Raw genomic sequence first — 13549 nt, 5'->3', positions numbered from 1 at the left:
GGCCGTCTCTTTAATATTTTAATGTTAAAATAAACAAAGATCCTGCATTGTCTTGGTTTATGCCATTTTGTCTTTATTTATAAAACACATTTTTTACAAGAAGGAAAATGCCTCAGTTGCGTTCGTAATTTTAAGAGGCGCTGGCCACGCGTGTCGCGCAGGTGTGGCCATGGGTGTGAACTGCCACGGCTCTGAAATCGACCTGCGGGCCTCGGGCGGGATCCTCGGAAGCCACTCCAGACGCCTGGGTGTGACCTGTGCGGGGCACACACGGTGTCAGGCATCAACTCTGAGTGAGGGAATTGGGGGGCAGGAAGGGGGAGGGAAGTAGGGCTGTTGCCCTGGCAACGGGGTGATAGTGGGGGAGGGCGGCTAAGTTCTGTCTCCACGGAGACTGTCGGGGCTGAACACCAACAATACTCGAGGTGGGCGCACCCCACGGATGGCCACGGTCCCAAAAGAGCCCACGAGTAAAGGTTGGCCACGGGGCCCCGACTTCCGATTCACCACGTGCCCCTGATTCTGCCTCCCCAACCCTGAGACGCGCCCCACCCGCTAGAGTTTTCGGGCTGCGGAGGAGCAGGGCTGGGCGGGGAGCGGGCTGCAGGCGGGCCCTCACGCGTCCCTCCGCCCCAGGCCGGGACTCATGGCGCCCAAAAAGAAGCGCGGAAGCCGGCCGGCAGACAGCGCCGCCGCCGCCGAGGCGCAGCTGTCGGAGCGCGCGCAGTACCTGCTGCGCGAGCACGGGCTGCTCACCGAGCAGCTGGACGCCTACGAGCAGTGCGTGGACCAGGTGCTGCAGGACAACGTCCTCCTGGACGGCGAGGCGCTGCGCCTGCGCGACGAGAACCGCTTCTACGCCACCTACGTGAGCACGCACGCGCAGCGCTGCGCCAACGCCACGGTGCGCCTGGAGGAGCAGAACCGCGTGGACCTGGCGCAGATCCACAGCCAGCGCACCGACCTGGAGGCGCTCTACCACGGGCGCGAGGAGGGCGTGCGCGCGCAGCTGCAGGAGATGGAGGCGCGCGCGGCGCACATGGCGCGGCAGGTGCAGGAGCTGCAGCCCTACAAGGCCAGTGCGCGTGCGCCGTGGGCGGACCAGTGCGCGTGCGCGTGGCGGGGCGCGGCGAGGCGCGCGGGGGTCGGAAGCCGGTGGGCTGGGCGCGTGCTGACCCGAGCTGCCGCCCCCGCCGCTGCAGGAACTGCAGCTGGAACAGCTGGCGCGGATCCGGACGCTGGAGCGCGAGCTGCTGCACATGCGCGTGGAGCACACGCAGCTGCTCCACCGCGTCAAGCGGCGCTTTCTGGAGGACAAGGCGGCCTTCGAGCGGGAAGCGCGCCAGCGGGTGCAGTCCATGGCGCGTCGCGCGGAGAGGGAGGCGGCGCGCGCGCTCATCGCGCACACGCAGTCCATCAAGGCAGACAACGGGCGGTTGCGGGAGGAGCTGCTGCGGCTGCTGCGCCGGGCCCACCTGCTGCACGAAATGCGGCGCCAGCTGCTGATGCAGCGCGAGCAGCTGTGGAGCGAGCACCAGGACTCGTGGGACCTGGCGCGCGTGCACAATTGGCTGCGCCGGGGGCCCGGAGGCCCGGAGCTGTTTCAGCCGCTGGCCTCCCCGCGCCAGGGGTCCATAGCCTCCGGCACAGACTCCTCCAACTCCCCGCCAGGCTCCTTGTTTGAGCCCTCTCGGAACCCGTCCCAGGCCTCTTCCCTCGCTGTCTCCAGGGCCCCGTCAGTGGTCTCGCTGCGTGTGGGCTCCACGGTCCCGTCGCTGGCCTCGCTGAAGGCGGGGTCACAGTTGCATTCCCAGGACAGGTCGAAAAGGGACTCCCAAGTCTCCTTGGCCCCGTCCCGCCTGGGCTCCCTGGCCCTGTCCAGCCCCGGCTCGCGGCTCTCATCCTTGACCCAGTCCCTCCATGGCTCCAGGATCCCTTCGCGGTCCTCGTACCGCGGGGCCTCGCAGAGCACCACTGCCTCTGCTGATTCTGTCCCGGGGCCGGGCCAGCCGACGGAGACCAAGGACACTGACAGGGCAGACTGAACCCGCCCGGAAGGAGTCCAGGGTGGGGGAGACCGAGCGCAGGAAGCTAGCTGGTGAGTGCAGTTGTTCATAAAAATGTGACCCCCCCCCCCCCCACACACACACACCTCTGTGCCCTGCTGCTGCAGCACTTCCTGCTAGCTCCGGGCCCCTTACTCCTTTCCGGGCGGCAAGGTAGCTTGATGTGCCCTCACCCCGTGTCAGCCGGAGCCAGCATCCCTCCCCACCATGGCCGGCCTCAGCTGCTCCCGCAGGGCCAGGGCCGGAGAAAGTCGGGATGACCGTGGTGGCAGAGACGGCAAGGGGGAGGGAGGGTATGGGAAGGTGGCCAGGGCAGAAAGGAGCCTGTGGTCAGGAGGGCCAGTGTCAGCCACCGATTGTTTAACCTCCTGGGGGTGTTGGGTAACTTTTTTTTTTAAATGTAATTTCAAATGTAGAGAAAAGTTGCAAGACAGAGAAGTCTCGTATAGCATTTATCTAGATTCACCAGCAGTTTGCTTTCTACCTCTTGTGTGTGTGTGTGTGTGTGTGTGTGCGCGTGCGCGCGCGCCCCACCCCCCAAACATTTCAGATTAGGTTGCTAGGTGGTGCCCCTTCACCTCTAGGTCCTCATAGTGTTTCCTGAGGACAGGGACATTCTCCATCGCTGCAGCCCAGTGACCGGTCCCGCGGTCAGTGGGGAGAAAATAGTACTAGCAAGTCCTCACTTCACACGCAAGTGTTGTCAGCTGCCCCCACAGTGCCCTGTGGCCACCCGTCTGCCAGCGTTTACCACATTCAGTTGTCAGTCCCAGTGTGCACAGGCCGGTTAAGATGTCCCTGAGGTGGTGTGCATATTCATTGGTGGCTGGCTGTGCCAGGAGGCCGCCTGGCTGGAGGGGGGGGGGGGGAGGGAGCAGGCCCAGCACCCTCAGCGCTGGCCCCAGGACAGTGACATCGCCCTGAGCGCAGAGGGAAGGTTAGTAAATCGCTGGTCTTCGGAGGAGAGCGCAGTGATCTGAGGCCCAAAGAAAATGACCCTTGGGATGGGCAGGCCTGGGATGGAATGGGACTGGGCCCAGCGGCAGGAGTTGAGAGCACAGGTTCACAACGAAGCTCCTGTTTGCCAGGAGCAGCTAACATGGGGGAACCACAGAGGAAGCAGGCGGAAACCCTGCCCTCTGGGTCCTCCCCGCTCCGCCCAGTGCTTCCTGTGGAGGAGGAAGGCCGCTCAGAGTTGGCATTCGTCAGTCTCTCCCTGTAGTCACCGGTTGACGGTCAGTATTTTGAAGCAATTATTTTGGACCACAGAGTGTGGTTAGTTTATCGAGGTTGAGTTGCAGTATCAATAGCAGTATTACTTTTCATCCATTCATTTTATAGTTTCTGAATTTTCTTTCTCATTTTGTGTTTCAGTGGGACTCCCCCGTTTCATTCTCTGAGAGATGTCAACATGCACATTTAAGCTCATGATTCATGAAGAGCCCCCAACCCTCCACACACTTCATATCTCCATCCCGCCTTCCAGGCTTAAGAGTCCAACACTCCCATTACCCTCAGACCGGCCACTGTTCCTCTCTTTGTGGAAAGTCATTCCCCTGGGTACTGACATTTGGGATATATTTGTATGAAAGTTACACTTTAATAAGAGTTACTTGGAAAATCTTGCTGCCAGCTCCTCATTCCTCGCACGGCTCTCCGGCCTCTTCCGCTAACCAAGCTGCTCAAGCCCTTGCCAGCCTGGCTCTGGACAGAGCATCAGTCCACAAACTGAAGGGTCCCAGGTTCAATTTCGGTCAAGGGCATGTACCTCGGGTGCAGGCTCGATCCCTGGCCCCGGTCAGGGCACGTGTGGGAGGCAGCTAATTGATGTCCCTCACAACCATGTTTCTCTGTGTCTCCCCCTTCCTTCCACTCTCTTTAAAAAATCAATGGAAAAATATCCTCAGGTGAGGATTAACAGCAACAAAAATGTGGGCAAAAGTTGTGAACAGACACATCGTGGGGATGATACCGGTGGCAGCACGCATGTAGAAAGGTGCTCAGCTCCGCCACACAGGACGAAATAGACACATGTACACTGCTGGGATGGATTCCGTGTTAGGGGGTGACAGTGGCGTGTGGATGAGGACGTGGAGCAACTGGACCCTGGCACTGTGGCAGGAGTACAAAATGGTAGTCAGTGTGGAGAAATTTGTTGGCAATTTTTTTTTAAGTCACCCAAGCACATGCTTTTATTGATTTTTTTAGAGAAAGGGAGGAGGAGAAACATCAGTGTGAAAGTGATGCATTGATTGGCTGTCTCCCACACACACTGCAACTGGGGACCGAGCCCACCATCTGGATATGTGCCCCAACTGGACTCAACCCAGCCACCTTTTTTTTTGGGTGGGGAGGGGAGAGGTGCAACGGCAGGAATGAGTCCCAGTTGCCCTCAGTCAACCCAGCCACCTTTTGGTGTAGGAAGAATGCGCCAACCGACCGAGTCACACTGGCTGGGAATGGCGACTTTTTATCAAGTTAAAGACAGTTATAACAGCAATTCCTAGTCACTCACCCAAGAGAAATAAAGAGGCATTTCCGAATACTTGTACACAAATGTTCATCACAGTTTTATTCTTAACAGTCCAAGGTGGAAACTCGAATTTCTAACGGATGAATAATAAATGACAGTTTATACAATCAAACATGACTCAGCAAAGAGAAGAGCTACTGCAGCTAGAAACTACACTGGGTTGTCTTTTAAAACATGCCAAAATGAAAAGGAGTTGGACACACACGATTACATACCATGTGCACCACTCCTACCAAGTCCTAGAATAAGCAAACTTACTACACCGACCGACAGTGGATGTCTGGGGCTGGGGTGGGATTAACTGCGGAACAGCCAAAGGGAACCTTTTGGGCAATAGAGATGTTGCTTCCTGGTTATGACGGTGGTGACACGGGTACGTTAAAACCACACCTGAAATAGGTGTTTTCACTGTGTGGAAACTGGACCGCAACAATGTTGATTAAAATGACCTGGTCATACCAGTGTCTGCACTTCAGATGGCAAGTTCTACAGAGAGTTCTGCAGCCCTTTTAAAATTACTTAATCCCTTGGGGCTTCTGGGATTGCTGAAATTTGTTAACTCAAAATATGACTTCATGGGCAGAAAAACCCAAGAACTTACCCAATTTCACAAGTGGGTGTTTTGGTTAACGTTTAGATAAAGGAAATTCAGAGGCAACTACTAATGGCTTCACTAGCCAGTTATCTGTTGCATAATAAACGCGCCTGCTTCTGAACAGCTCCATGCAACTCCCTACTTCTGCTCGAATTCCTTCATTCCATCTTCTGACAAACATCTCATCTCCGTGGACCAGGTCAAAGGCGATGTCAGCCACCTCCTTGCGTTCGCTCCTGCACAGCCAGGAACATGTGTTTCCACATGTTGCTCATTGTGCCGTGACCTGGCTTCCCTAGAGACCTGGAATGGCCTCAGGTTCCATGTGTCTTTCTCATGTTTTCCCAGGACTCACCACTGGTCCTTACAGGTCAAAATATTTTCAAGTCATCGACAGACGGAGCCAGCGAGTAGGAGAGAGAAGAGTTGAGTTCAGGCCTGGACTGCTCAGAGGCGGAAGCCAGGTCATGCGCTGGGACTCTGCCCTGGAGCGAGCCAGAGAGATGCACGGACAACTAAGTGCAGCAGTGCTCCGAGGCCGGGCATGGCCATGGCTGAGCTCAGCAGCAACCTGAGGGCACGGGCTTACACTGGCCACCACCTGTGACTTCTGGCTTGAGGGCGAGCAGACATGGACTGGGCTCAGAAGGTATTCCCAGCAGCCCAACAGGTTACACTTTACAAAGCAAGGACAAAATCCAAGCGTTTTAAAATAGCAGCAAAAAGGGACAAAGCTGGAGAGGCACCACTTACACAGGTATGGGGTGGGCTTTTTTTATTGTCCTGCGCCAGACACCAGGGACACAAATCAGTCAGATATAACTGTCCACAAAGAATCAGCAGTGCAATAATGAGACATATATAAAGACACAATTCTTATATATCAAAGTAAATGCAGTAACAGGGTGAGAATGACGACAGAGGCCCAGCAGTGGAAGAGGCTGAGCCTGACACGATGCCTGGGTGGTCTTTCTCATGATGAGTAGCCACGGGAGGAGAGGGAGAGCGTTTGAACAAGGACGGAGGCCAGGGTGCAGGGACAGCCTGGATCCGAGGAACGTCCGTTAGTGCTGCTGCAACACTGAGTGAGGTGGTGGGAGACGAGGCTCCAGGAAGCAAAAGACCTTAGGATGCAGGGAGGGAGCTCAGAATGTGCCCAAGGACACAGGGAAGCCCCCGCAGTTCTCCGACTGCCTGCTGATCAATCTAAATTGCTCCATCAGCTGTTTAATGAGTGGGCACATCATTCTCTAAGGGGACTTAACCCGGGGGCGAGCTATAATTGGGCAGGAACATCTAGAGACCTAGCTCCTGGCCCCCACTGTTCCAGCTCAGGCAGTGGTCTTCAGGTAGCTCTCCCGAGGACACAGGGTCCTGGCCGAGGTCAGTCCAGCATGGCTGCACACGCAGGTGGCAACCCACTCCTAAAGCAGCCCCAGCCGTGAATCTCAGAAATGCTGACATGTCCAAAGGCACATGAGCCACAACACTCATGCCACTGCAAACATCACTGACCTGGAGAATAATTATAAGTCATCTGTGTGACCCCCTTGACTTACAGATTTCTCACCCACATGTGCGGGGGTCTTACTCAAGGGAAGCCCCTCTTGAGTAAGACCTTGATTATTTTTAAAGTTCGGGTTAGAGTGGAAATCTTTCCCATATTGACTACAATCGTACAGTTTCTCTTCAGTGTGAATTTTCTGGTGTTGAAGGAAGTTTGACCTCTGAATAAACCCTTTTCCACAGTAACTACACACATAGGGCTTTTCTCCAGTATGAATGATCTGGTGTAGAAGCAGCTTGGAGCTCTGGATGAAGGCTTTCCCACAGTCCTTACATTCAAAGGGCCTGTCCCCCGTGTGGATTTTCTGATGTTCTGTGAGATGAGCTTTCTGGAGAAAAGCTTTGCCACACTCCTTGCATTCGTATACCCTCTCTCCAGTGTGAATTTTCTGGTGTCGAATAAGGTATGAACTCAGGAAGAAAGCTTTCCCACATTCATTACATTCGTAGAGTTTCTCTCCAGTGTGAATTCTCTGATGCTGAGTAAAGTTTGACGTCTGGCTGAAGCGCTTCCCACACTCGTTGCAAACATAAGGCCTCTCTCCAGTGTGGATCCTCTGATGCTGGATAAGCTTTGAGCTCCTGATGAAGGCTTTGCCACACTCATTACATTCAAAGGGCCTCTCTCCAGTGTGAATTCTCTGATGTTCGATGAGGTCTGAGCGATGACGGAAGGCCTTTCCACAGTCCTTACATTCATACTGTTTCACTTCTGTGTGGATCTGATAATGTCGAATGAGGCTTGAGCTCCTAATGAAGGATTTCCCGCATTCATTACACTCATAGGGCCTTTCTCCTGTGTGAATCCTTTGATGTCGAATGAGTAATGAACTCTGACTGAAGCCTTTCCCACATTCTTTGCATTCAAAAGGTCTCTCCCGGGTATGGACGCGCTGGTGTCGAATCAGGTCCGAGCTGTGACAGAAGCCTTTCCCACACTGAGTGCACTTGAACGGCTTTTCTCCTGCGTGTGCTCTCTGATGCTCAATGAGATCTGCATAGTGAGTGAAGTCTTTCCCACAAGCATTGCACACATAGAGTCGTTCTCCGGTGTGAACACTCTGGTGCTCAACAAGGTGGGAGCTCTGGCTGAAGGCTTTCCCACACTGGTCACATCTGTAAGGTTTCTCCCCAGTATGAGAAATCTGATGTCTAACTAGGTCCGCAATAAATGGGAAGCTTTGGCCACAAGTCCCACATGGGTGGGCTTCCCCTTCCATAAGCTCTCTCTGAAGGATGAGGAGGTCTGAGCTCAGAACGGGGCTGCCTCTGCATGCACCTCCCACCTGGACTGCCTCTCCTGTTTGGATCTTCCAGTGAGTAACTGTCACCGGCTTGCGACCTCCCTCCCGAGACAGGGGGCTCTGCCCTTCCAGATTTCCCAACAGCCCTCCTAATCCTGGTGCAGAGACCCCCCCAGACTCAGGGGCAGGGGTCTCCATCACTGTGCGTGTTTCTGACAGTGTCCTGTGCGGATTTCCATTCTCAGAAATGCAGACTCCAGAGGCACCTTCTCATCACCAGTTCCTACATCAGAATCTGAAATAAAACAGAGTAAGATCATCTTCCACCTCATTAATAGACAGGAATCTGCTGGAGTGGGTGGAGCTGAAACACACATCTACCGAGAGGAAAGTGTGTCCTCTGCTCGCACTCTTGACCCAATGCACGTCCCCCACACACTTGTCTCACCCCAAATAGCTTCCCACTTGGGAAGGCTTCTTTGGGGCTCCACCATCCAACCCCAGAGGACAGACGGTTGGGTGGCCAATGGGTAGGGGTAGGGCTTGAACTACCAAAATCAAGATGTATTTCCAAAGACACAAATAGAACAATCTTACCACCTCTTTGATGTCCCTCATTCCTTCACGTCCTCTCAGTTCTGAACCAGTGAGGCAGGTGAAGAGCAAAACATTCCCTCCTCGCCAGGTTAGACCCCATGTCAGTGTGTTACACGTTCATTCTGGTCATATATTAAAACCCTTTCCGTGCATCGCTTCTCAGACTTTCGGCACTTTGGGCCAAGATCAAGTGTAAAGCCATTCTCTCGCACATCAGCCCTGATGCCCTGCCCCTCGCCCTCTGTCGGGCCTGCACAGGGAAACCACTCGGGTTGAATTCCACTTGCTTCCTGTCTATGTATGCGTCGCTGCCGAGCTATCTACATTCTTTTTTGTTGTTAATCTTCACCCGAGGATACCTTTTTCCATTCTTTTTTTTAAGAGAGTGGATGGGGGACGGACGGACGACAAAAAGAGAAACATTGATGTGAGAGACATTGATTGGTTGCCTCCCCACACACCCAACTAGGGCCAGGGATCAAACCTGCAACCCAGGTACATGCCTTGACTGGGAATCAAACCCTCAACCTTTTGGTGTGTGGGCCATTGCTCCAAACCACCAAGTCACACCAGCCAGGACTGAGCTCTCTACATGCTCTTTACAGTGTAAAATATTTATATTTAGAATTAGGCAGCTGGACTGTTTAGATGATTCCAACTTTGTTGGCAACATCCAAAGCATCGCAGTCAGGAGACAGTCAAACACATGCCTGCGACTGTGGGAGCCACCCTGTGCCACCAGGGAGCCTGGCTGGGATGAAGGGTGGCCAGTGGGCTAAACTGCAGCAGAGACTGAAGACCGCCCAGCATCCCTGCTTCCTTTGAAATCAATATATATTTTTATTGATTTCAGAGGGAGAGAGATGTGCCCTTGACTGGAACTGATTTTGGACAGTCTGCAGGCCGATGCTCTATCCACTGAGCCAAATCGGTTAGGGCTCCATTGACTTTTACAGAGAGTGGAAGAAGGAGGGAAAGACAGAAATATCGATGTGAGAGAAGCACATCGATTGGTTGCCTCCTGCACGAGCCCTGACGAGGGCCCTGACCAGGGAGGAGCCTGCAACTGAGGTATGTGCCCTTGACTACAATCAAATCTGGGACCCTTTGGTCCACAGGCCAATTCTCTATCCATTGAGCTAAACCAGCCAGGGCAGCACTTGAGATTTTTGTAGGCACATGGCCACCCAGCCAATGACTACATTTCCCAGAGTCCCCTGAGGCTGGGTGTGACCCTGTGATGGAGGTGCAGCAGGAAGACAGGAACGGCACATGGCCTGTCCCCTCCCCATGGGACATGTGGATGGGGCCCAGCAGCCAGGCTCTGGGAGGGCGAGGGCCACAGCCAGCGCCTGCCTGTGCGGAGGAACCTGAGAAATCAAGTTTCCTGCTGGAAACACCAGTTCTGAATCTGTTACAGCAACTTGAACCCACGCTGAAACAGGCCCACAGGCTACCTGACCAGAGGCCACGCACACCAACCGACAACGCTGAGACGCTGGGCACACGATGTGCCAACGGGTCTGGCAACACCGCTTCCTGCAGGCGTGGCCGTGACGCAGCCTGTAGACCACAGCCCTGTGGTGGTCACAGAGATGTTTTTTTCCTTAAAGGCCCACTAACTTGGTAAACCTTCAGCAGTTCAACAGGTAAGTACTGTTAACTGTTTATACACATTTACCCAGACCTCTCCTTAAAGTCATCCACTCACCTACACACAATTTTTAAAAATAAAGATGAGCCCTGGCTGGTTTGGCTCAGTGGATAGAGCACCGGCCTGCGGACTGAAGGGTCCTGGGTTCAATTCTGGTCAAGGGCACATGCCTGGGTTGTGGGCTCAATCCCCAGTAGGGGGCGTGCAGGAGGCAGCCAATCGATTCACTCTCATCTTTAATGTTTCTATCTCTCTCTCCCTTTCCCTTCCTCTCTGAAATCAATAAAAAGATAATTTTAAAAAGAAAGAGGGGAGGGGAGGGGAGGGAAGAAAAAAGAAAAGAAAAAAGAGAAAAAGAAAGACGGGATCACACCATGCCCACCCACCTGGGACCTCCCCACCTGTGCCCTGGCATCGAGCTCCCCCTGTAGACACCCAGCTGCCTTGGACGCGTCCCGCACTGAGTCCCTGGGCAGATGAGGCCTGGAGGAGCACTGGTCCCCGCATGCCTGTGTCCTGAGGACGGTGTTCCCTGAGGTGCAGAGGTCGCGACTGAAAGGCGTGGGAGCACCTCTAGGCACGCAGTCCCCCCTCCTCCCCGGGGCAGCCCCCCAAGGAGAGGGCAGGAGAGCCCAACTGGCACTCAGCCTGGGAGCTCAGCGCCGCTCCATCCCAGCCGGTCGCCAGCAGCACCATAACGCGTCGCTCTTCACCTGCCTCACTGGTTCAGAACTGGGGGGAGAGGGGTGCCCCTGGAACCTGAACCAGGCACAGTCCTTCGCAACGGACCTGCACTCTCTCCAACACCCCTGCAAACCTGATGAGCAGCCACTGCGAGAGGAGGGACCTGTCAGTGGTGCGCGCTTCCCTGGTTCTCACAACCATCCTTCTCACCTCAGCTCAGGAGGTGGCTTCCTTAAGGCCACCCCGACTGCTGGTGCTGCCCTCCCCTCCCCACCCCACAGCCGTTCAGCCGCTGCTCCCAGGCCTCTGCCCAGGACGCCAACACCCTTCTTTGCTCACACGCCCAGTGTCCTTGCACCTGCCGTCCTCCGGGCCCCAGGCAGCACCGCACAGGCCGGACAGCTCCCTGAACTGCATCCGAGGCACCGCCTGTCAGGGGTCAGCTGCTCCCTGACCCCCTGCCACCTCCTCACCTCCTGCTCACAGCTGCCTGGGCCTCCGGGGCGCTGCCGCCTCCCTCTCATTCCCGAGGCCGTCCCCGGAGTCAGGGACCCATCCCGGCGCTCCGAGAGGGACTGGGGCCGCGTGTAAGAAAACAGAGCAACCCCTGCTCCAACTTCTCCGTCAGCGATGCTGGGGCTTCCGCCAGGATCAAGATCCTCTCACCCTCGCCCGGCCGGGGGCTCGCGGGTGAGCATCGACTAGGAACCGGGAGGTCACGGTTGATTCCCGGTCAGGGTCAGGGTCAGGGTCAGGGTCAGGGCACGTGCTGCTCGGGTTGCGGGCTGATCCCAGGGTGGGGCGTGCAGGAGGCAGCCCATCAGTGATTCTCTCTCATCATTGGTTTCTATCTCTCTCCCTTCCTTTCTGAAATCAATAAAAACATTTAGAAAAGAAAGAAAAGACGCTCTTACAACGTTGCAGCTGTGACAGGGGCCAAAGCCCAGCTCCGGGAGAGCAGCGAGTTATGCCTGAAAACGCGGGGAGGCCGGCACCTCTGGCCGCTGCTGCCATTCACCGCCACGGGCCGCGTGGGAGGAAAGGAGCTGCGGGGGGCGGGGCTCGCGGGGGTGCTGGCCGCAGAGAAGACAGGGAAAGGGAGCCCTCGGAAGGCGCCTGCGGCCACCCCTCTCCCCACCCGGCGATGCTCCCAGGCCCCAGCGGGGGCCATGCCGTCCCTCACCTCCCCGCGCGCCCGGGCCCCGCCTCGGCATCTCCCGCACAAGGGTCTCGGGCCCCGCCGCTTCCAGCACCGCCTGGAGCTCCCCGGGTCGGGAGGGGAGGCCGCTCAGGGCGCCGCACGCTCCGCACACTCGGCCCTGCCCCCGGCCCCGGCCGCCGCGGAGGGAAGGAGGCGAGAGGCCCGCGGCCGGCGGGAGTCCCGGACCCGGCACCCACCCGCAGGCCGCCCCTTAGGGAGAAGCGCTGGGCCACGGGCCGGCCGGGTCGGCTGCCGAGAAACCGGCTCCCGAGGCCCAGGCTCCGGGACCCCCGTGCGGGGCCCGCCGCCCTCCCCGCCCGCGGCCCGAGCGCGCCACTCACCCGGTGCCCGGCGGCGAGAGGACAGCGCGAGCCCCGCAGCGAACCGGGGCCGCCCACCTCGCAGGACCAGCGACAAAGCCCGCAAGGCGTCCCGCACCCGCGGCCGGAAGTCAGACCAGACCCCGCCCCTGGACTTCCGGCTCTGCTCTAGGCGGCCTCTCGGTGGTCGGGGCTTCCGGCCGGGCGCGCGGTGGGCAAGGAAGGAGGGAGGTGGGCGGGGGCGCGGCGGGACCCGGTGCTGAGCGCCCTTCAGCCCCTGCGCCCCGGGAGCGTGGCTGCCCCCGTGTAGACGGGGTCTCGTCTCCCGTGAGCTGTCGGCGCCGACGCGGACGCCGGGCCCCTCCTCTCAGCGGCCCGACGCGCGCCGGCCTCCGACGCCTGAGCTGCGGCGTGAAGAGCTGAGCAGTGGTTCTCCACCTTCTGGCCCTTTAAATACAGCGCCTCATGTGGTGACCCAACCATAACATTATTTTCGTTGCTACTTCATAGCTGTCATGTTGCTACTGTGATGAATCGTCATGTAAATATCTGATGTGCAGGATGGTCTTAGGCGGCCCCTGGGAAAGGGTCGTTCGACCGCCAAAGGGGTCGCGACCCACAGGTTGAGAACCGCTTTAGGCCGCGGACGCTGGTGGCTCTCCAGCCTCGCTCTCCCGCTCCCGGGACCACGGGCCTGGGCGAGCTGATGGGAAAGCCTGGCCGTTCGCCCTTCCGGCCCCGCCATCCAAACCCCAAACCAGTTCGCTTTTTGGGCCTTCTGGAGCCGTGATCAGAGGCCCGTCCTGCTGCGTCCAGAAAAGCCTCCTTATTTCAGTAGGACATTTTCTTCACTGTGCGTATGTGTGTGCTCGCACGCGCGTGTGCATGTGTGTGTGCGTGCGCGCGTGTGTGTGTGTGTGTGTGGTCACACGCCGATGTCAGAACCACGTTTGGGTGGTGTCTACCCTGCGCCTGCAGGATGATGGCAATAGACATGAAGCAAGACAAGGGACCGTCCTCTCTAGGACCACCGGCTGCTTCCTGGTGCAGAATCAGCTTGCTCGCCGGGAAGGACGCCACGGCTCACTC

General features: G+C 57.0%; 2 protein-coding genes across 2 annotated transcripts; one reads left to right on the top strand and one right to left on the bottom strand.

Moving 5' to 3' along the window:
* The first annotated feature begins 355 nt into the window (after window positions 1-355).
* On the top strand, window positions 356-3846 carry CCDC166 (coiled-coil domain containing 166). Its single transcript, XM_036303535.1, has 2 exons — window positions 356-1075; window positions 1203-3846. The coding sequence occupies exons 1-2, from the start codon at window positions 647-649 to the stop codon at window positions 2043-2045; spliced, it is 1272 nt and encodes a 423-aa protein (XP_036159428.1). The 5' UTR covers window positions 356-646; the 3' UTR covers window positions 2046-3846.
* A 763-nt stretch (window positions 3847-4609) lies between these two features.
* ZNF623 (zinc finger protein 623) lies at window positions 4610-12911 on the bottom strand. The gene is made up of 2 exons (XM_036303752.1): window positions 12482-12911; window positions 4610-8299 (listed from the first exon to the last, which is right to left on the bottom strand). The coding sequence occupies exon 2, from the start codon at window positions 8200-8202 to the stop codon at window positions 6721-6723; it is 1482 nt and encodes a 493-aa protein (XP_036159645.1). The 5' UTR covers window positions 8203-8299; window positions 12482-12911; the 3' UTR covers window positions 4610-6720.
* Between the last annotated feature and the right edge of the window lie 638 nt (window positions 12912-13549).

This window comes from Myotis myotis, unplaced genomic scaffold (genome assembly GCF_014108235.1).
Source record: "Myotis myotis isolate mMyoMyo1 unplaced genomic scaffold, mMyoMyo1.p scaffold_m19_p_38, whole genome shotgun sequence".
In the NCBI taxonomy this organism is placed as follows: Eukaryota; Metazoa; Chordata; class Mammalia; order Chiroptera; family Vespertilionidae; genus Myotis; species Myotis myotis.
Note: the sequence above shows the minus strand (reverse complement) of the source record. Positions and strands in the feature narration are given on the sequence as shown.